This window comes from Eleginops maclovinus, chromosome 17 (assembly GCF_036324505.1).
Source record: "Eleginops maclovinus isolate JMC-PN-2008 ecotype Puerto Natales chromosome 17, JC_Emac_rtc_rv5, whole genome shotgun sequence".
NCBI classification, from domain to species: Eukaryota; Metazoa; Chordata; class Actinopteri; order Perciformes; family Eleginopidae; genus Eleginops; species Eleginops maclovinus.
The window spans coordinates 13137797-13161482 of record NC_086365.1 but is presented as its reverse complement, the minus strand read 5'-3'; the positions used below and the strand labels follow the sequence as shown (position 1 = coordinate 13161482).

Genomic DNA, 23686 nt, shown 5'->3' with positions numbered 1-23686 from the left:
CTGAGAAGCTGGACCGCAAATGTTTAGCAGTGTTGATTGGAATTTGGTTTCCTAAATTGCTGGAGCTCTATTTGATATAATTCGTAAGGACTATTTTGAGATGTAACTGTACACTTCCTACATCCTATTACCTTAAGAAATGAAAAGCACACATCTGCAAGTATCTGTATCAGAGTTTGATTTGGAAAATGTACAATAAGACATTTATGTCCAGAGGCAACATATGGACAACTCCATATATATTCACATTTTGCCTCTGGGCATTACCAGAGTGGATGGAGTGGAAGAGTTTCTCACACAACTGGAAGACAAAAAACTAAATGGGTGCAAAACAAACAGATTTCAATTTTGGGAAATGTTTTATTTTGTAAAAACTGTTGTCTTTGAGAAAGAAGATAATGTACAAAACTAAGAAACAGGAGCTAAGTGGAGAAATAAAAGTGAAACAGGTACAGAAGGAAAAAATAATATACAACAGTAAAGGATAAGAGGACAACTACTGTGGCTACATGTATACATTTCCCTCTCTTTAGATGAAGTCTTCACATTATCTATAGTGTTTTCTTGACACGCGAGTGAATCATAAACATGAAAATGAGGTTCTGCACATTATCTGCTGCAGACGTGCCGATCCCATACCTAAACACAATAACAGTGCGCCATTAATACGAGCTCTACATGACAGCACATTATCTCTGTTGGCGTTAGGAAGGGCCATTTCTTGAAGCAAGCGATGCTAATGAAGGCCAGCATTAAGTACGATCACTTAAACAACATCAAAGCGGATCTGCAGGACAAGAAAATGACTCCACTGGTGATTCACTACTAACTCATCTGCAGATACACAGAATCAAGCAACAGGAAGAAAAAAGGAGAAGAAAACTGCCTTTACCCTGCATTAGTTTACCATTTCAACGTGACAGTCCATGATTCCTTTTTTGTATTGTGAGTCACTTGGGCTTGATACCCGAAAGCCGCTTATATGGCAACCAGGGTCACCATCTTTTAATTCCATATCACACCCCTCGAGTGCAGTTCAACAAGTCACACTCACACAGGATGTATGTAAAATAGCATCAGAGGAAATACATGTACCATGTGCAGCTGACAAAGCCTAATCGTGGTTGGCTGACGTTACATTGTTTATCTTTACGTTGCAGCGAGCAGCCGCAAGCATTTACTTTCATTAAAGATGTGACTGTATTTCCAGTAAATCCAAGGCTTAATGCTGCTAAATCAGGAGAGATGAGATTCTTTTGTAAAACAGGTTTTCATTGACCTTCCAGCATTATTTTGCAAACAAACTGTCAGCATGTTTTCATGTAATAAAAGGCAACTTCAATTAAGGGGCCATATTATGCTCATATTTGTATTTTGGGTCTCTACTGGGACATGTCTCCATGCTTTAATGTTCAAAAAGCTCTTTATGTTTCTCATACTGCCTGTGCTGCAGCACCTCTTTTCACCCTCTGTCTGAAACCAGATCCCAGTCTGCTCTGATTGGTTAGCTGGCCAGCTCTGTTGTGTTGGTCAACCACTCAAGAGATATCTCGGCCCTTAGCCTTTCATGTGCAATGTGTTTGAGCACTAGCCAATTTAGCCTTTGAAGACCGTTTACACGCACAACAACACACTACAGGAAAGGGAAAACCCCAAAGAGCATAAGAGGGCCTCTTTAAAAGAAATGTTTGAAATAGAAACGTAAAAGAAATTGTAAAACAGGCACATTTTTAATTTTAAAAGTAGCATTTGTCCTGATTACCCTTTGATATTTCACCAGTTTTGGTTGCTCTACAGTGCTACAGTAGATTACTGTAAATGAAATTCGGTGTTGCTAGACTACAGTTTGAGTGTATGAGCTGTCACATAAACCCTTTACAGTGTTGTACAGCACAAAGACCGCCACCTCAGTTTTGGAGCGGAATTAACAGCAACACATGTATTTTAAATGAAATCTGAGTAAATAAATCATGTTGTTTAGTTTGTGCACACTTTGTTCATCAAAACGACTGAAAAGATAAGAGACAGCATTCCTGAATGAAATCATTAAGGCACTCTGATAATACTTTTTACGCAAAGGATAGAATACTTAACACACAGAAGGCCTATTGCTCATATATCTGGAGTTACTTCTGGCTCTCGCTGAGCTGGTTTTGATGAAGAAGCCCAGTGTCAAAATACATCTTTCAAAGCATGCTCACTCAGTCACACCATACCACACTCACATAAAAAAAGGACGTTCACAAACATATTTATCGCGCACACACATTCCCTCTGTCTGCTGCTGAATTCAAAGTGACAGCAGCAGCAGTTTCCTTCCATTCCACCACCAAGGGTCCAGTTATGCCCCCCGCTGAGACACAGCCCCCCCCCCCCCCCCTTATGTGGGGAAGCAGATGCCGCAGCACTCCATACAGATTTCCAGGCAATCTGAGGACTCGCAGCAGGCGTCCATGATGCCGCAGTCCATGTCGCAGGGGCAGTTGCAGTCGTCGCCCAGGTCGTCGGCGCAGCAGCAGCAGCAGCAGGCCTCCGATGTGCAGGCGCCGCACGAGGCCTGCGTCACCACCATGTTGCAAAGAGTCAGGAACTCGCAGAACAGGCAAGCCAAGATGCAGTGGACGCAGCAGTCTGGGTCAAAACCAGACGGGGTGAAGCAAAATAAACACGTCAATAAAATAAACCCATCATAAAAAGACAATATACTAAATTAAAAAGTATGTAAACTGAAATAAGTAGCGGTTAATGAAACAAGCGCAGAGCAGAGCGATTGGAAGAGGATTCGCATGCTTGGCAGGTGGAACAGAGTCGGTAAACGGCTAACTTGCCAGGAGGATGAAGAAAATAAGAAATATTCAAGGAAATGAATTCCTCTCCTGCCGTTTTGATTAACGGACTGCTAAATAATTGTGGCATTATCATGCAAACTGCCAGGTTGATCACACACAGATGATTAGAAAAAGTCCAACAGTGTCTCCCGGTAAATAGGTGGATTAATGCCGCCGATGCTCACACCTCTGATTAACATTTAACCTCGTCGCACACCGCCACCAAATAGCTGGTGGCAACTTTCAGATGGTTGCAGCACCGCAATAAAGAGTTCCCCTTTAAATTACCAATATACCCATTAACCATCACAAATCTGTTTCTCAATGGCGGAATTAGTTTCATTAAAATGCGCCCGTGCTGAATTGGTAATGAAATAGAACAAATGACATCTTTTATTTCCACACACACACAATGTGTTAGTGATGCCATGCAGGGAGAGCAGGATGCAGAGAACAAGAGTTTACTTCCAACACGAGTCAGAAAATGTCATTAGAAGAAACGCAGGATTTAATTTGTCTTCTAAACTTTTATCGATCCTTTCTGCACTTTAGTTTTTCTGTCCTTGTGTTCTATTGTAGGTTTTCTTTTAATGCTATCAACCTATGGCTAAATCTGTCACGTTTACATGGCGGCCTCCAGTGCTTATGTTATTAATGTGCATAGTCCCTTCTTAAATAAATGAAATCATTTCATCGGATCAGACACCTTTTTCTAGTTGTGCTTTTAAGATAGAAATATGCTTTAAAGTGAAATGGATGATACAATAAAGCCAAAAAGACACAGGGTATATTAAATAGTGAACACGGATTCTTCATAATGTGTATTTTGTAAAGTACATATATATTGTAATATATAATATATATTTTAAATATTTTTATTCCATTTTATTTAATATTTTAACTTTATTTTTATTGAAAATTATTCTTTCAAAAAATAGTTTGATCTTTTATTTTATTTCTAAAAATGGAGCAACAGTCATGAAACCCAACTTCCACCAGAATGAATAAAGTATTCAGATTCTGCGCTAAGGCACTATATCAAACTTAATATCTTTCGCTAAGTGCGCCTGGCATAAACTCCTTGCAGCTGTCTCCTTTTTGAACCGAGGCCTGAGCAGCGCCACTGCTCTGGAGTGTTAAAGAGACATGATGTGGATGGATGCAGAAAAATAGCATTACAAACAGGGCGCATTTGCATAACTTTCATCAGCCCATCTCGAGCTGTCAGAAGGAGCTGTTACTGATTGGGTTGGAGGGAGAGCGAAAGGCGGAGAGTGTGGAGGACGGCATGGGAAGGCAAGCTGAGGACCGCTGGATGCTCATGTTTGATTAATCAAAGTAGAGGGGATTTTTTTTTTTTTCCTCCTATTTTTTTGCAGTGCTCAGGGCTGACCAGAAGATGACTGTGATACAAACAAGATAGAGAAGGGAACATGAAACGAGCAAGTGTGTGAATATGTGTGAGGGTGCCTGAAGTTTGAATGCATCTTATTATCCTTATCTGAGGCCATAGCACTGGCAGAGGTAGGTGGTAGATGCATGAGGAGGATTTCGGAACATCTTGTTTGGACGAGCGCTAAATTGCGGTTCCATTTATTTCATGCTGGTGTTACGAAACCCGTACAGGCAATGGTTGAAGTGTACTGCCATGTGAGCGCTACAAAATGAAAACAATAAACGCCGCCCGGTCAAAGCTCCATGCACAAAACCTCAAAGTTCAGCCAAACAAATGTTGAAGGACCCAGAGGGTATAGCCGTGCCCGCGCTCAGAATGTAACAGCAGAGTGTGAATGGGGTATAAACACATAGGCATTAAGCAGCGGCCGGCCATCTCAGCTATTCACTTGGATGTATAATTCAACACCAGCGATTAGTCTGGATCTTAGAGAAGCCAGTAAAAAAGGAGGGAGAAAGAAGGGAGGGGGGGTCGTACACTGTACACAAGAGAGCTGGACGAGAGGCACATCTCCAGGAAAACAGAGAGAGACAGACAGAGACACAGAGTGAAACCAACCAACAGACAGACAGAGCAGTGCACACTGACACGGCTGCTGTTTAATGTCAGTGAGCACCGATGAATCCCAGAGTTTGCAGGGGCCGAAAACAGCGTCCGGCGCCTCTGAGGAAATACTTTGAGACATCTGGAAAGCTAACATCAAAAAAGAGGGAGCGGCATGACACAAAACAAGCTGGATGGGCCTCAGAGCGGCAAGCTGTGCAAAACATTCCCACTCACAAAGAGAAGGAGACAGGGGGGAGAGAGGTTGCTCAGACCAGGCCTTGGTGGCCATGGAAATGCAGAGGTGGGTAAAGAGGGCAGAGGACGTGGGCTGGATGGTGAAGGTCCACCACATGCACTTTAAAGCAGGCGTGTTTATAATACATGACTGAGGACTTACACAATACACACAACGCATCAAGGTTTGTAGCTAATCGGCAAAGACTACGCTCGAGGCATCGACTTAAATCTCTAAATGAGGCTAAAGCAGCTTGGAGACCTCAGCTGATTACACACAATTAACAGAAAAACACAAACTGGATGACAAGAGTAAAGACAACACCCCCTGCTGAACAAAAGCAGCGTGGAGAATGCCTCCTCAGAAGCCGTGCGGTTATCACAGATCGGCTACGATGCCAGTGGCACATGCCAAGAAACACAGAATCCCCAGAGCTAGCTCCTGCTAGCTTACGCCTTTTATTTCCTATGTTCAGGGGGCTGTTTAGGAGGCTAATTTCACAGGCAAACAGATTATGTTAATCCGTGTAAACATTCAAACACCACAGCTTGGCTGTTTTCCGGGGGGAAATAAATAGTTGAGAGCGAACATATTGATTCTGAGAGCTCTCGCGTCTGCAAATAAGCAACACTAAAGCCATAATGAGACCGACTTGTTAAGCTGCTGTTGTTGTATTCTCTATTTTGTTGCACCCTCTCTGCTGTTCTTTACCAATTAAGATGTTGAAAACATGACGTGTCTGGAATATCTATGGTGGATGCATCCCATTTTTACTTGCGAGGCGTTTGTGTGTGTGTGTGTGTGTGTGTGTGTGTGTGTGTGTGTGTGTGTGTGTGTGTGTGTGTGTGTGTGTGTGTGTGTGTGTGTGTGTGTGTGTGTGCACGCTTTCTTATTTTTCACGTTCTGATGCATATTTCAAGGCAAGCATCATCAAATAAAGATCTGACAGCCCACTTTTATCCCTCATATCTGAAACCTGACCATTAGTAATCTTTGAGAAACATTATTTTCCCATCTTCACCTTGGAGTTAAAGTCCACAGGAAAAGAGCAAACAGCAAAGGCCTCGAGTTACATGAACAGCTAGAGAATTGTCCCTGCCACAGAACACAGAAGGATGTCCACACACGCACAGCCACCGAGCCCAATAGTTGGAGGAGGGATGCGACGATAATGAGGGCCGGGGTGGTGCTGACGGGATGTATGGAGAGCCAGAAAGGGCCCAGAGAGGTGTGAAGGGCCGTGAGGGGCCCGAAGAAGGCTGGTCACGACTTTTAATAGGCACCCCGTGCATTCAGGCCTCGTTATACGGTCACACCTATCTCCCCGATGGAAAAGGACCAGCCGCCCGCCTTCATTACCGGACTCACCTCGGCCTAGCACCTGACAAAGTGACGGCCTCCCCGCATCACACACGCACTCTCTGACTTGTTGTTCAGGAAAATAAAAGCCACAGCAGCGGGGGAAGATGTCATTTGCTTGGCGGGAGTGATAGATTTCAGGGGTCATGCACTCCCATTAATAAAAGGTGAAAGAAGGGAAGAATTTATTATCAATATGGGTATTATTACAGCGGGGAGGAATAAAGAGAAATACTTTTTAAAGGTGATGGTTGAACGTATATCCTATATATTATTTTAGCACTGGGAGCAGCATTTCTGTCTCTTTATGTTTTGATTAATTACTCCCATTATTGACTTTTTTCCTACTTAAATAAACCAATTTATGCTTTTTTGTGACATGGAATAATGGCTGCTGTTTTCTTTTTCATTTTAGAAAATGTATAACAATATATATTTAATTTTTTAAGACATATGTATCAGGAGGTCTGTCTGTTACGATAAACTGGACATGCCTTTTCATACACAATGCAAATCCTTTAAAAATGACACCAGCTGACCTCCATTCTTGAGCCCCATGAAATGAATGAATGACCAACAGAGGATGGGATGCAAAAAGAGAAGCATGCGAACAAACAAGCATTAGAGAAGTTAGTTCTGTGTTGGTGTACTCTCTTAGTCACTGTCATGACCACCCAGTGTGCTGATACTCACCCTCGGGTAAAGGAGGTTTCTGTGAGCCCGTGGAGCTGCCTTTACTGCGCCGGCTGCTGTCGCTGTTCACCGACAGGCTGGACCTCAGTTTCCTCTGCATCCTCTGCGACACCGGCGTCGACGGCTGCTTCCTGGGTTGCTCCGTGGTCGGCGCCTCTCTCGTGCCGGGGCCAGACCCACCCGTGGCACCAGTGGGGATGTTGGCACCGCAGGAGCATGTGCGTGCGGCCCCTGGGTGTAGGCCGTTGCTCAACGTGGGCGTGCCAGTGCTGTTGTGGTGAAAGCCATTTTGGTCCTTGCGAGCATCTCCCTCGGCAGGCTCCGGTTGAGACCGGGGTTGAGCTGAAAACATAAGAGAAAGAAGATGTATTTCATTAGTAAAGACTTAGGTGTGTAGTTTAAGCATAGCTACTTAAAACAGGTTTAAGTTAAGTGATTGCATTTCACCTTACTTGCATTTTTTTAGCTGCAAGCTCAGGGTCTTAATGTAGGACAGTCAGAAGATAAAATAAATAAACAGGCTTCACAATTCATAGAAACTTTTAACAAAATATTGGTTAAAATAACACTTTCAATAACACATTGTGTTGCAGCAGAGATATCCAAGGCCTACAAATCAGATTTTACAGACTTTATACAACATGTGTTTCTGTACGGATCCTTTTAAAAATCTAATTATGATCAATTCAATATATTTTTCAATGATAATGACGATAATGATCAATCACTCCAGTATTAGGAATCTTATCGAAACTCAACAACATCCCAATTAGTGATTTTTTCCAATTCTGCAGCAAGAAAAAGAACAAAAATCTGCCCGTTTCCTTTCATATTTTTGACGTGAATATGAAGGACAATACTTAAATAAGAGCATATAAAAAGAACAAGTGGTTTACTTTCATAACTTACCTTGTAATGTCTTTTTAATGCAAGACGATTCCTTTTACCCTTATGGTGATGGCGTGATAACCCTGCAACTTTATTTTAACTGAAGAGAACTTTGTGGGCACCTTCCCCTCACACATAAAGTCGCTGTGGCTTGTGATGTTCAAAGGGAACACGGTAATAGAGACGCACCACTCTCAGCTAAATCACTCTCAGCAAATCTTGCCACCGTTTCCTAACATGATCATATCGATCACATGGCAAACACTTGAACCCGGACTGACAGAAGGGAGCGCAGAGATATAGGAAGCGTATATGTGACAGGTTCACAAAAGCCAGCGCTGTAGGCAGACACGCATTTGAGGGAGCAGGCGAGTTAAGTCAGTGAGCGAGGGAAAGGGAGTAAAAACAGAAAGAAAGCCTGTGATACTGTGCATATACAAAAAGAGCGGCTGTCTGCAACAGTAATGATCTCCTTTCCTCTGAACGCTGAGATATGGCCTTTCTAAGTGTGTGTGAGTGTGACAGCCACAGAAAGTCAGGAGACAGCGACCTGTCTGATAAGAAAGAAGGCGAAGGATGTGAGTGAGTAAAGGAGGTGGCATTTCACTGAGGGGAACACCTGCACATTCAGCTCTACTGGGACCTACTCCTGCGTTACCTTCCTCCACATCAGAGTCGCTGAGCATGTGCACGCGCCACCAGTGCACGCTTAACTACAGACTTGGTGAATAATTCATCTCTTTTTAGCTGTGTGAACCGTGCTTCTATTCAGTTTTTGTTCCCTATACGTTCTGTGTATACATTAAATATATGCCGTCTTGAGCTGCCTTTTCTAACAGCTGTGGAATGCAGCTGTCCAAAAAACAACACATTTTCCAAAGTGGACAAAAGCAGAAACTTGATACGATGCTGGTCATTCTTTTCCATCTCAATTTTCCTTCCGTCAGCTCACCAACAAGTGCAATTACAGTTAACAAGAGAGAGTGTGGGAATCTGGGCCTCGCGCTTTTTAACAACACATCACCCTGGGAGAGGCCGGACGTGAATGTGGATGTAAAACAAAGCAATTAAATACACACAGTGGGTTTTTTGCCTTCTCCTCATTCAGGCTTCTGCATGCTGCCTCCGTAAACAAATGTAGACTTTAGGGATCAGGATTGCATGCAATTTGAATTAGACAACTGGGTAGCACACGATAGAATTCATTATGCAGTGATTTAAGACCAGGTTGATGGATTTTCTCCTCCAAAAGACAAAAGCCTCGCAGCCTGCCCATGATAATGTGGGGAGAGAGTGAAAGCTTGCTAACAAGGAGACCCGGAGAACGCTACATCTGTTGTTGTTCTTCCCTTCTACCGCTGGCAGCTGAAACTTGACATGTTTTTTTTTTTCGCCAGTCTTTTGTTTTAATGCTTGGCAAACAATTATCATAAGGGAGGCTAGTCACACACACAGTGGTAGGGTTATCTACATATCAACACTATGGGCGCTACTTGGGTCGGCCAGGGAAGATTTTAGGCTCTCCAAGATGTTTTCTTTCAAATTGATTATTTTACTTGTCGATGTGGTATCGCTTCACAGGGATGTCTTACTGATCTGTAACGTCAGGAAAAATCAGTTTTTTTTCCCCGAACTTACTTCCACTTGAACTAGGTTAGACAAAAATCTGCAAATGTATGTTTTACATTTAAGGAATACTCTCTATATCTAATGATTAACTTGTCAAAACTCATTTGCAAAGACAAAAATAGCAAAACTCGCAGCCAACACCGCACCGTAATGATAATTCACCTGTTTTTAGAGTCTTTTTAAGTCAATACAACGCAGCAAAACTCCCATCTAGATGTCGGTTTCCTAAATTAATCACCCATATCATCTTGCATGAAAACACACTCCTCTGTCACATTGAGGTTAAACGAACTAGCATACATAAACACATGTTCAAGCACAAAAAGGCCAAAGTAGACTGGGAGGCATAATTACCTTTCCATTTGAAGATGTCAAGCTTTCAATTTAACAAAGTATAAATAGTTATTAAGAAACCACCACATATGTAAGCGGCGGCTCAGGTTTCTGAAGTCCTAAAAAAGTGGTTCGAGTTGGGCAGACAAGTGTGCCTCAGTGGCAGGTTCCTGGAGAGGCTTTACACTGTCTCTTTATTTTTATCCTGAGGAACACGGTGACGGAGATGAATGGACACGATGGAGTAATATTCATAAGCATTGATCATGATAATGGTGATCCTGTCAGAAGATGGCAATGACAGACTTGTACAGTCACCGTGAGACAAATGAAGACGTAATGAGAGAAAGCAGAAATACAGTCGGCCCTGTTGGGTGTGTGCTGCGCTGGATGGTTGGTGCATAAATATAAATATAATGAATGTGGATTTTAACTAGATTTGAGTTTGTAATTTAATGATAATATATTTTTAGAAATGATACTTAACTGCATTGTTGATACTTTATAAAACCTGCAGGGAAAAAAAAGGCATCAACATTTGATATGAAAAACTCCCAGCAAGTTTGTTTTTTTAAATCCTCGAACTGTGCGGTTTCAAGGTTTTGAGGGAAGGGTGTGTGTCCTGAGATAACTGAAAACACACAACCTGACAGGTTGCATTAAAACAGCATGTTTGGGAGAAAGAGATGGACACACATATGCGCACACACACACTTCAAATTGGACTTGTAACCGCCCTATTTCGAGCACATCAACAACTGTTGAGAGTGTACATTTGTAGTTGAATAAAACATGGAATCCCCCTACACACGCTGTCACACACATCACAGGGGAAACTAGGGGGTGAGTGCTTCTTGACTGTCTAAGCAGCATCCCAATTTGGTCCCAGCTACTACTAGCTGACAGCCTCAAATATCTGGGGAGCATTTTTAAAAGGCCAGTGTTTGATGGATTCATGAAGAACACACAAATATAATTGCCATTTGTCACTGAGTCTTCAGTGGCTGCGCCACACAGGGACCGAGTACCGGAGTGCCTGGAGAGCGCCGGAGCCGTGCGCTCTGTATGTAAAACTGAGTATATAAACACCTCCGCTTTTGTCACAAAAAATAGGTCCTACAGGAGGGAGCTGGAAATTGTACCCAAAAGACAGTAGAAAAGAGGAGCAGTTCATATATGTACAGAATGTCAGAAGCCTGCTAGATCTCACACACATGTACACACACAGATCTACCAGGGAGGAATATGCATACACGCATGTCAACTGAAACACAGCTGTATAAACAAGAATTCTAAAATAGAGGAGAACATGAAAATATAACACAGAGGTCAAACAGGGCAGTGTGGAGATTCTCATTTGCACACGGCTCTGCTGCGAGTCGCAGGTAAGGCAGGCAGCGGATTGAACAACCGCACAAGCTCTGTTTCTAAAGCTCACTCCTTTTTAATATTAACGCCCCCGAGACAGAGAGGAAGAGGGAGAACAGAGGAGAGGTGTTTGCAGAGGCTTATTAGAATGCCCATCATAGACAGAGCATACAGTTATTCAAATGTCACATCATGTCAGCCAAATAAACACCACCATCCAGACCTTGTGTTTATCTCCTAATAGCCGTTATTACATACTTCTACAAGTTTGGGAGTTAACACTGAATAGAATATGAAAGTCGATGAGGAGGCACCTTTATATTTAGTGATGAGTACAAAACAACGCTGGGCAGCATGCAGGACACACTGACAGTTAGCATGCAGGACACACTGACAGTTAGCTCTGAAATGCTAATTCTACTAACACGGCTAGTGTTTTGTTTATCTTTTGTGCCTTGTATTAGAAAAACATGTATATTTTCTGCTCGGCTGGCCATGTACCTGCATGATTGAAATGCTAATTTGTAAATGTGCAATGACCTAGCCAGACTCCTCTTACCACCAGCACCACCACTACTCCCCCCTCCTCTCTCTGCCAAAACAGCCTGAGGTATCATCTCTCCTCCTAACAAACAGCAGCGTGCGGAACAGCCCCTGCCTTTCAATCCAAAGGGATATATTTTCTCATTAGAAATTATACATCTTCCCTGTCCATATTTATAGACGCAAAACCAGGGGAATTATAGTGCGGAGAGAGTGAGGGGGACAGGGGGAGAGAGAGAGGAAAATAGTACAATGAATGTTATTACAAAGGGCTCTGATTGAAATTTTCCTTGGGCATATCAAAGCCTCGTTTACCGTTTGACCTTCCAAACTCCGGGACAAGGACTTCCTTTATTGTCTAGAAAAAGGACGCATCGGAAGGAACAGGATAATCATTCAAGTGTCCCAAAACAACAAAAACCACAAACTGTGATCAGCATCCATATAATGCAGATATCAGCAGTGTGAAATTAGAGCAAATTGGCGATGTCAACTGACCAAGAACTGGCGTTCGATTAGAAAACCAAGGATGTGAAAAACTCCAGTCTGATCCGTTGACAGAATGGAGGGCGGCCTGACGCGGGCTAACAGAAATGTCACTTGTTTCAACAGATATAAAAAAGCTCTGGACATCACACTGCAACCCTGGCGCTGTCAGTTCAAACACACCATGTTTTGTATTTATCCAAGATAAAATGAGGAGGGATGGCACGGATGATGATGACTGCTGAGGATATCTAAATTACCTGCTCTGATATTGGATCCTCATCAGCCAAAGTGACAAGCTCTGCGTGTGTGTGTGGGTGTGTAACCTGCGACAGAACTCTATTAGCTGTCTTCACCTGTCACGGCTGATCACAGTGTTGCATCTCATTTAAGCGGGAAACATCGCATTTCAGTCCGGTTTTTTCCCCCATCCCATTCCACAGCAATCAGTCAATATTGCTCAGCTCGTTTACAGTGGTGACACACTTATTTTCCGGCCCTGTTTTAATTCTCTGTGACAGTCATTCAAATTTGGCTCCACCAACCTGCTGAACGGGAAGTGACACGTGAAGACAGAGCTTAATAATATCCACCCCCCCACCCTTTTACCAGCACTGCCACCGCCTCCACTCAACAAAGAGAGAAGCAGGGCGTCAGGGATTTACTAATTTCACATTTTGCTGCTGATTGAGTGGAAAAAATAACCCCCTCGGACCTTGTTCTGCTTAATTACATTTTACAGTAGCAAAGGCAACTTGAAAGACAAGAGCTTGATTCGATGACATGAAACTCTCAGCGTAGTCGTGCATAAGGTGTGTGTGCAAGTGTGTGTGTGCCGGGAAGGGGGTCATCAATTATCCTTTGATTTCAAAACGGAACATTTTCCCAGATTAATATGTCCGACTGCTATCTAAATCATTGAACGGCCCAATGAGATGCCATTTTCTCTTACATGAATCACGTCGAGGGGAAGTCATTCACACAGGGCCCGGCCCCACACCCCCGAGCTGCGACCACAGAAGTCTCCGGTCTCTTCGCTGTTGTGTGGAATTTGGCACGGTGCTAATTTGAGTGCTACTAATGTAGCAGAGCGCATTAAGGAGCGTTCAAAGCCTTCCTACCTGGCTGCTGGGAGACACTAAATGGTGCCTTATTCTCTTTCTTTCCTCATTTCCGAATTTGTACGAGCCTGTTTCAGCATTAAGCTTTGTCAAACGCCTTTTATTCTCCCTCATCTGTTTCTTGCCATCCGAGAAGAGAGAAAGAGTGAAGTATAAAGTCAGCCGAATGCATGAGTGCAGTATCTGTAAAAAGCTGCACATCTTGCACGGATTTAGGCTTTACACGGCTAGCTACCACAATTTCTAGAAAGATCAATTATGACGTGACTCAGAGCAGGCCTGAGGGAGCTGCCAGGCTCCATACTCCCAAAAAACGTGCTCCACCCTCTCCTCGCCGACGACTCAAAACAAAAACGGAGCAACAGAGCAGGAGCAAACGGGAGGGAAGACGGGGGGGGGAAAGAGGGGAATGGGGGTGTTTTCAGTTTCAGTTACATCGATGACTCAAATATTCCACAAGCTTCAAAATCTCCTCGCTGAAGTAGAAGTTCCACAGGAAACTCACTTGTTTGAAATTCAACGGCAGGCGCGCAGGCTTACACATGCGCACTCTCACACTTGTACACAAACACACACACATGCAGACAGAGAGGCTGCCACACACTCTGGATAAATACAGTGTGCATCTGCGACAGATCCACCAAAGCAGCATCGTTGAGTCACAGATCTGACAGTACCACTCCCTAAAGCCAAAAAACAACTGAGGTCTGTCTCCAGGTCAGAGAGGGGATAGACAGTCTATCAAAATACCCCCACACCGAGTTCCTTTATTTGCTCAGTATCAATCTCAGCATTAACCCTCTGCTAATGGGACAGCTGTGGGTCAGCGCCTCGCATCTTCGGGATGCCAATCAGGGCCTTAAGCTGAGAGATCAGCCTCCGGGACAGAGGTGCTCGTCTGCCTCTGAGTGGCTTTTTAAACACGGAGACGCCTGTATCGATTTTAGCTCTAGCCTGAAAGAGAGGAGGGGTGTGGGGGGGGTGTCGCCGCAGCCAGGGCCTGTGTAGGTAGCGGCTGTCTGCGAGTCTGGACGGGAGCCAACCCCCGGTCCCTGGTCACCCACCGCTGATCAGGGGGGCCTGACAGAATGACCTAGCAGAGAGGCACTGAACCTGCAAACACGAAGGGGGCAAGGAGCTGGAAGCTCGAGGGGGTCGGGGCTGCGGGGGCAACATCAGCAGAGATTTCAGTAATAGAAAAGGGTTTTAACCTTAATGTTGGAGCCAAACCCCTGTTAGAGGCCAAGTAATCCCCTCTGCGCTGCTCTCATTTGAACTGACTGACTCTCAGCCTCTCTGTGAGTGGCTAGTGACACGTGTGTATTTAACTGAATCACACAATGTGATGCATTATAAGAGATTCATCTCATCAATGTAGAAAGACCGGCTTCACAATTCATCTAAATGTTATTTAAAAGACAATATGGCACAGTGCAACATTCAAATCGCAGGGAGACAATATTTGTTAAAGGCCAAATATGTGTTTGTATACAGTTTTAAATGAAGTATTTTGAAGCTGTGGAGATGTCCTGGAATCCAAATTTGTATTCTACAGCCATAAAACAAATGTGTTTGGTACAGATCCTCTTAAAATAAATACAAATGACACACAATGATCGTTATATGTATTTTTCAATGATGAGAATTAAGAACAATGATCAATCCCTCCAATATTGTGAATCCTTTTGCAATTGCAGTATCAGTCAAAATGATTGCTATTTTGTCAAATCGTGCAGCTCTAAAACAAAGTACGCTGGTTGATACGGAGAAATTTCAAAATCATGATATTTTTTATCGATATTGCGATGATATTGAAGGAACAATTGGTGATTTAGACAATGTAAAATAACAGAACAGCTAGAAGAGTCAGAAAAGTCCATTTAACATTTTTATAATGAGCATTTAACCAACAAAAACAAAGCTCTGTTTGCATCATTACAACCTTAATAGAATCATATCAATATAATATTCATGCGTTTCCTTGCCTTAACAGAACAAAAGTTTAAAGCTGCACCACTTCTACTAAGGACAACAGAAAATTGCTGCATCCAAAATGTGTGTCTACACCTTTAGATGCGGGACTTTTCTATTAGTGACTGTTTCTGAGGAGTGTTATACTGTGCTATTGCTTCCTACTTTCATGTAAAATATCTGAATATGTGTTCCGCCACAGCAGATGCTCAGTGCTGCACAGAAAAAAACAGTTAGACGCAAAGGTCAATTGGTCTTAACAGGATTTGGAAAGATAACTATTCCAAATTCCTTGCAAAAAAGAATAAGAAAACACAGCCTTCCTCCACAATTAAAGTCCATACATGTTGCATGGTATCTTACAGAAGTACTTAAAAGACCGCAAGCATGAATTGAGGTATGCATATCTAATCATTTGGCTCAAGTATTTTGAATATCTTAAAAAAAAAAATTAACAGTGAATAGGCTCGGGCACTTCGGGTAAAATATGCTAATTAACACACTTGAAATGTCCCATATGAAATCTATCTGCACCAAGACAATGAGAAAATAATTACAACAGAGGTAGAATTACAATGGCCATTTTAATCAACCCCTACACTAGCATTTCACCCTATTTATACCGTTTTTGATTCCATGACCCACTGGTTGGTAATCACTTGAAAATTACGGGTCCGTTTATAATAGGCCTATGCTTTAAACACATTATTTCTGCAGACAGGGCTCTGAGGATTACAATAAAGATATGAATCTTGAATAACAACAATCACTATGCGCTTCCTATGGCTGGAAAAAAAAACATTCTGGGAAAAGAAAAACTGGCATGAGGTTAAAAAGTCTTAAAGTAACTTTGGAATATACATGAGGCGAAGTGTGACGGTGTGAGAATGTTGATTCAATACTTATATTTCAGCAGCGATAATGGAAATGATGATGAAGGGGCACTTGCCCTTTGTTTTATCTTAGTCTTACTCTGCCAACTGTCTAATATCATAACACTTTATCGTTTTGTGTATAAATCTTAATTGTTGCACCGTCAAGGAATCTTTTCCTGGCAAAGAGAGGTGCAAGTGTGTGACACTCCCCCGTTAAACAATCCCTTTTACTGCATTTATTAGGGGTCACAAATTCACTTCTAAAAGGTCAAGTCTGCACCCAGGTAATAACCTTGAGAGTGTGCCACTAAAGAGTCCAATCAGGGATTCACACAAAGGCCAGACTAATGTCTTTCCTTTATAAAAATAAATAAAAGAGAGTCATGTTATTTGACCTTCCTTTCTCACGACAACCTTAGATAAAAAACAGACCTGTTCTTAGGAAGCTGGTAAGGTTATCAACTACAGAAGCGTTTAGAAAAAGGAAAGTATTTGACAATCCGTTGAATAATTTGACGATTAAACTCCTAAAAGTGCTGCTTGGTGGTGGTGGCAATTTATTCTGGAGGCAGGAGCCGCAGAGCCAAGGCCCTGTTTGCAGGAGATATCAGCTGCTTGAAAACCCAGAACGGTCTCTTGAGGAATGTCTGTCTCCCCCACAAGATTCTCCCTCCTCCCCCAGGATGGCAGAGCCTCAGAGGAACCGTTCACTGACAAGGGGCCTAACAGGAAGGGCAGGATTTTACTCCTTTTTTCGTCTAACAAGCCGCAGTGGTTGGCAACGCTGGTAACCACCGCACTGTAACTTCTTGTGGATTTATGATACTCCCTTCATTAACATTTCAGCTACTCAGGTCACACTGGATGATTCATTATGTTCAGTTCCGCAGTGTTTAATGTACTCCCCTGAAAATGCCTGCTGAAGTGTTTTACAGTACCGCCGCCATGTTTACGTTCCCCCTTTAAGGGGACCCGGTTAAAAAGACAGCTTGTCAAAACAATGTTATCATAACTGAAATAGGATATGTGCTGTTATTACAACGTAACAACAAGCTTCCTCTTGTTGTGAAAAGTCGCCGTCCACATACTGTACACAAGCTCTCAATCGGACGGGCGGAAAAAACAGCGAGGGGCCAGGATGTAGGCAGGCATATGATTTCTTATTGATTTCCTGTTTCTGCTGTGAAGAGGGCTCTCAATTACTCCTGCAAGCGAGCAATCTGATTGGTCACCTCAACCAACAGTGAGACTATGACACAAATGGGTTAACTTGAGCCCCCCTAAATGAAAGAACTCCCAGTTTTGATTCAACAGTCAGACACAGGTACATGAAACAAAGATGATCGCACATTTGGGGGTTTTGCCTGTATTTGACATGACTATTTATGTTCTTCTAACTCTTTCAAAGAGAAGTCGCATATCTGCCTTCCTCTTAAATTCCCTTACAGACAGACAGACTGTGTGTGTGCGTATGGGAGAGAGTATGTGTGGATGTGGCGGAGGGGGGGGGGGAGAGAGGTGACATCAATTACAACGCAAAACTGTTGTCACAGGGGCTTATCTGCTGAGATGAAAGAAAAGCATGCCTCCCTCCAGAAGTGCAATACTCCACACACCTGCCAAGCTAGAGAGACCTCTTGACAGAAAATCTCTTTTTCCCTTTTGCAACTGAATCTCTTTTCTGTGCCGATTCAGTAAACAAGCCACTGGCAAGTCATTAAGCCTTCCAAAAAAAGGCAGGAAAAAAGCGCCCTGGAAAAGTTAACAACCTAGAAACAAAAGAAGTGTTGTGTCAAACGCAAACACAATCCTTATTATAGAAAGGCACTTAAATGGATGGAAGCAATCAGCTGCTATTAGCCTTTGCTGACACAACTCACTCTTCTTAAGAACAATAAAATACACACAAAGCTTTTAGCCGGTTTCTTTTTGTAACCTGCAATCCATAGCTCAGTATCAAGTCATTTAACTGAGCAAGAGTGCATCGGGACTTAATTAGACCTGCTGTTAACTCGAGCAGTTCAATGCCAAATAATTGTTTTGTAAAACCTCCTTGTGTCAGGATATTTGCATAGAACAATGTGATTATTTCAGAGTTATAATACAGCTTGCCGAACTTTCCCAAGTTATAAAATCTGATTATGAGATGCAGGAAGAAGACAACTGTTATTTTACAATCAAAAGCCAGCAGAGATATTATAAATAAAGTAGGTAGGAACAAAATACCGCTGCCATGTTGTCTTAGTATGACGCTGAAGAAACAGCCTCGAGCAGCAGCTGGAACAATTCTTCCTCAATAGGTAAATGTTTTGGTACGAGGGGGGAAAACATTGTGGCTAAGACGCAATCAGTGCAATAGAACTGTCAATGCCAGAACCACCAACAGGATTTCCCTTCTTCCAAAACACAGGGCTGCGGTTTGGAAGCAGAAGCAAAATTGGAGGAAATAAAGTCTTGCTCATCATGGCAGAATGAGAGCATGCTATCACTCACGTGCTATCTGGATTTTCTCACTGGAAACACTGACGCTAATATGAAGTTGGCCAACTGACTCTGTGCAAACGTCATGACAACTTCAGTTGGAAGATTCAATTAGAATCATTTAAATGTTTAATTGCAAACACCCACAGCAGTTAAGCTTAACTACCTGACTATGAAAAGCAAAATATGTTAATCGTTTCCACTCGCTCCCCATTAAACGCCTCGTTGTTGGTTATCGTTAGAAGTAACACCAAGATATCAAGCTGTTCGCCCGTGGCTATTCCAGGTTGTTAAAACTTACTTCTTACAGGCTCGCCATGATTAGGCTTCTCCGCGGTCACGTGAGTTTGTCCTTCAGTGTCCAGTTTCCTCGGAGGTGGTTTTCTTCCTGACGATTCACTGTCACAAGCATCTAAGGGATCACACGCACTTACAGTTAAACACGGACAAAGAAGGAAAGTTAAATATTATGAGGCAAAAAAAGAGAGGGCTAAGGTTGTTTCATTTAATGGTATTCAACTGTTTGAAATGAAGGTACATTACAGCCATTCCTCCATGGGAGTGTACACTTTTACAGGGTCAACCACAGTGGACAAAATGTCAGAGACAGCTGGACAAGCCTGAGGTACAGAGCCCTTTTTTTTGCCAGAAAAAAGCAGAGGCCACGGGCAAATGGTTGCACAACATGGTGGGGCGGTTCAGGTAAAGGCCTTGCCAGAGCTCTGGATCTCATTTTCTCTCCTTCTGTTCCCGGGTGCGCTCTACCTGCCAAGCTTCTTTTTACTGCCATAAAGGCTGCATTCATATAAATTGGAAAAAGTATGTGGGCAAAGAGTGCAGGCCCGATAGCTGTGCAAAAAAACACGAGAGACAGTTTCACTCATCCCTCTAAGCCCCGTCTTTTAGCTTTTTGACTTCAAGACTTGCTGACGCTTTGCTCACTGCACACTGCTGCTTTGTTCAGGATGCAAACCTTCCACAATGACTTTATTCACTGGTTAAGAGCCAGACGCTTGCTCATTGGGCAAAGCTTTCTCATAGCTTGCACGTTTTTGAGTAACATACCGCCTCTTGAGTCGCTTTTGTGATTCGAAAAATGAAGAAATGGGGAAGAATGATTCAGCAAAATCTAGCCATCTGGTTTACTAAAGGTTGAAGTATTTGTTACAATGCTTCAACGCTCTCTGTTTGTAAGCATTGATGGGTGGGGGAGTGGAATGGATGGGCGCAGGCTAGCAGCCCTAGATAGATATGGCACATATCTCAGCTCGGAGCTGATGTATGGTAGCAGAGTTGTGTTAGCAGCAGTACTGTGTGATGCATCGCAGTATTTAGTGATCACAGTTAGAAATAAATTGCTCTATTCTCAGTACATCCACAGTCCCCAGAGAGGGGAAATCCAGTCTTAACTACAAGCGCCTTTGAAGGTCCAGCGAAAATCCATTCGCAATCCACCAGCCCCAGTGATTGCTTACTTTGTCCTACTTTGCTATTTTTTGACAGTGCCATAATGATGCTTGGTATAAATAGGATGGTTAATGGTTCATTGCTTGTTTGAAGAAAAATGAAAAAAGGGGGTGTGGGGGTAAGCTTATTTTACATGTGATAATCTTAGGGGCAACTAGAAAGTTAATTAAAAACTATAATTGGCTGTGGTTGCTGTTAATAGTCACCAGGGCGTTTCTTCAGACTTTATTGAGGAAAAAGCAAAAACATTATCAAGGCTTAACACTGGAGCACAGATACTGATGTGTACTTAAAATCACATGAATATAATTTAAAAAGACAAGGCTGATATTGTCCCAAGCTGGCCTATAACTGCTCCATATGCACCAGTAATCTGTTAATGCGGTCACTCAAAATGATATACATGTACTTTTCCACCATGTTTGGCCTTACAGGCAAAATGGGTTGTTGACGGAATATGTCACTCATATTTATAGCTAGTGCACTGGCAGCAGGAAGTGAAACTACAGTAACATTCACAAGAGAGAACTCCAAGTACACATGAGCAGTGCATTATAGAGCAGAGATTCTGAAATGTTTGCAAGTCATAAATTGCCTGAACAGACTTTTTTTAACTTACAAAAATTGGGTGACAGGCCCAATGAGAGCAGAGATATGCTAATAGGTGTGCATTGATGCACAGCTGGACATATTTACACCTTGGGAAACACTTTTTCTTACCACTTATTGAAATATTAGTTGAATTACATCTTATTAAATGAACTCTGTGACCTTTATGTTGCCCCCTGGGAGCCCTTAACCCCACTTAAAAGAAACGTATTTCCCCTGACAGTGATGTGTGGGCCTGTCCTGTGTGTCCTTACCTTGTGAAGCTGACAGCAGGGGACTTGTCTCTTGCTGAGGGCTCTTTCCTGGCCCTCCCGGCCCATCCGGAGTAAGGACAGTCTCCTTGGACATGAGACAGTCGTGTTTTTGGGACACACACAGCCGCAGAAGAAGTAGTTCCTCCCTTCCCTCAGCCCTCAAAGCAATGTCTCATCATCAGCTGAAGACACAAAGCAACACCGTGTCAACTTGAGACAGCCGTCTGCTTATTCACACAGCGAGAACAGTGACGTCGAGCTGCAGTAAAAACTTAGTGGAAATTTCCCTTCTCTCGAGTTTTACATAAACTTGCTGAAAGACTCCATGTGCAGTTCCCACACTCCCCTTTTCCTTTATCTAGAAAAGCGTCAAGCTAAGTGTTGTTTATAGCTTAAGCGGACATATTGTTTATAAAGAATGACTTACCTTTCAAACATGACAACTCCCTCGCTTCAAATGTAACTTATTCCCATCCTTCCTTCCTCCCTTCGACTCTTTCCCGGGAGCAAAAGACGAAAAAAGGGGGTGAAAGAGAAGCTTCCAGAAACTTTTTAAACGGTTACTTTAGCAGTGAGCGCGTGTCCCAGTCCCACTTTGTCCAGATGTTAACAATAATACTCCTCGCGCGACGCTTTCGACGTGCAGTGGCGGTAGTTTTCTGATTGTTGCGTCTCAAACATTTTCATCATATCCGGATTCCTGCAGTTCAGCCTCTCTGCTCTCCCTTCGAGGCAGAGAAGTGAACAAAGCCCTCCCTCAACAAGTCTCCCAACAAATAAAGTTAGGAAAAAGTTTTTTTTAATGCATAAATGTAACTTTTCGTATGTTTTCTACATAGAAATATGCTAATTCAACACATACCTTTCAAAATATTACATTTAATGAAGCCTTCTTTGGGGCTAAACATGTTCATTGTAGGTATATATTTTTTAAGTTATCTATAAATCTATTTTTTCCCTACGTTTTAAATATATTTTGTACGGAAGTCGATTAGGGTCAAAAGTGATTTTCTTTTTGGTTGAAAATTTTAGAGTTAGAATTCTGAATTAAAATAAAATGATGATCTCATTAAAAAAAAGTGCCCCTTATACTCTTCCATACGTGAATACAGCATGTAGTTGTTGTTCTTTTTAATCTCAAGAAAATATATGGACATCATACATTATGTTCACGTACAGGTAAAACAAAAAAAAGGTGAGAAAACAAAACAAAAAAATCTAATATTTCAAATAAAATATAAAGTCTCAGTTGGCTTTGGTTGCCTAAAGTGACTAATTAACCATGTCACGTGACTTTAATCTAAATACTTCCATTTTGGGGAAAATATGTTGTTCAATGCTTATGAACATGGTTTGATTGATTCCTATTGGGGAATCTGATCTGCTTATTTCAGCAGCACAAGGCCAGCGATACAGGAAAATTATGTAAAACTAAGTAAGTAAAACTCAAACAATAATTAAATATACTTATGCAAGACCATTTAGAAACCCACTTTTCAAGGTAAATTGATATTAGTGATGTATAAAGACAATGACATCAGATCAAAACCATTAAAAGTTAAGCAAAATGTAATTCAGTGGAAATGTGTGTGTTTCTTCAGGCTTTTATTGCCGGCACATGATTAATTTAAAACTTTTAATATGATTTAATAGCCCTCTTTAAAACGCTCAATAAAGACACGTTATATTGTTTTATCAGTTGGATACTTTATGACATTTTATTAGAATGAATTATAAACATCATGACCGAACGAGTGAGACATATCACAAGCTCGCTACAGAGAATATCAACATTATTTCTGTTTAACCTGACAACTGATACCCCAGTTTAAAAGATGGTTTAATGGTTTGAAACTGTTTATTTTCATCTACTTTATATGTGTTTGTGTTGACAGAGCTTTTTAAGCAGCTCTACCCCTTCCATATCCTAAATACAGTACGTCTATTGGATCTATTTTATTGGATATTGCTGACTACTTCTTTTAAAGAGATTCAAGTTGGGCTAAATGTGGGAAGTTAAAACTCTGGGGTCTAATTTAGATGGAAAAAACATAGAGGTTAAACTCTTGGGTCTAATTTAGCACAAACATAGGTAAGGTTACTCTATAGGATCATTTACATGATGTTTTCTGTGAATTTGTGACAAAATTAGGAAAAGATACCGAAGGAAATTCACAAGAAAGTTAACCAACATGAGTTGAAAGTTTTCACAACTATAAATATAGCCTGAAACAACCTCTTTAGTGCCAACATCATTTTCTACTTTTCCTAATTTCAATTCATACATAATTCACTTTAAATAAATGCCAGCAGGGTCCCATGCTGTGTCCCTTATATGTAGTCAGCATGGTATTGTTAGTGCAGTGTCTTGCTGATTGCCATCATAGCCATTGAACCCTATTGGTAACAATATAAGTGAGATTTAAGCCTTGGTAACATGAAAGTGTGGAGGTGATTGATGTGAAATATGCCCTCCCTCATTGACTGGCTGAACTCCATTTTCTGCTACTAATGCAGAAATCACTCCGGGTCCCCAGCATAATG

At 42.1% G+C, this 23686-nt stretch overlaps 1 protein-coding gene across 1 annotated transcript; it reads right to left on the bottom strand.

Moving 5' to 3' along the window:
• Positions 1-340: 340 nt before the first annotated feature.
• On the bottom strand, positions 341-21822 carry mdfic (MyoD family inhibitor domain containing). The gene is made up of 5 exons (XM_063906082.1): positions 21570-21822; positions 21143-21324; positions 19114-19224; positions 7118-7459; positions 341-2631 (listed from the first exon to the last, which is right to left on the bottom strand). The coding sequence occupies exons 2-5, from the start codon at positions 21234-21236 to the stop codon at positions 2381-2383; spliced, it is 798 nt and encodes a 265-aa protein (XP_063762152.1). The 5' UTR covers positions 21237-21324; positions 21570-21822; the 3' UTR covers positions 341-2380.
• Positions 21823-23686: the final 1864 nt, after the last annotated feature.

What these genes read in the sequence shown, in the direction of transcription:
- mdfic (XM_063906082.1), bottom strand. Translation starts at nt 21,236, where the DNA reads ATGTCCAAGGAGACTGTCCTTACTCCGGATGGGCCGGGAGGGCCAGGA. An exon ending in CCTGCTGTCAGCTTCACAAG is followed by an intron (nt 19,225 to 21,142) that starts GTAAGGACACAC and finishes GTGATCCCTTAG; the next exon opens with ATGCTTGTGACAGTGAATCG. An exon ending in TCATGGCGAGCCTGTAAGAA is followed by an intron (nt 7,460 to 19,113) that starts GTAAGTTTTAAC and finishes TTATGTTTTCAG; the next exon opens with CTCAACCCCGGTCTCAACCG.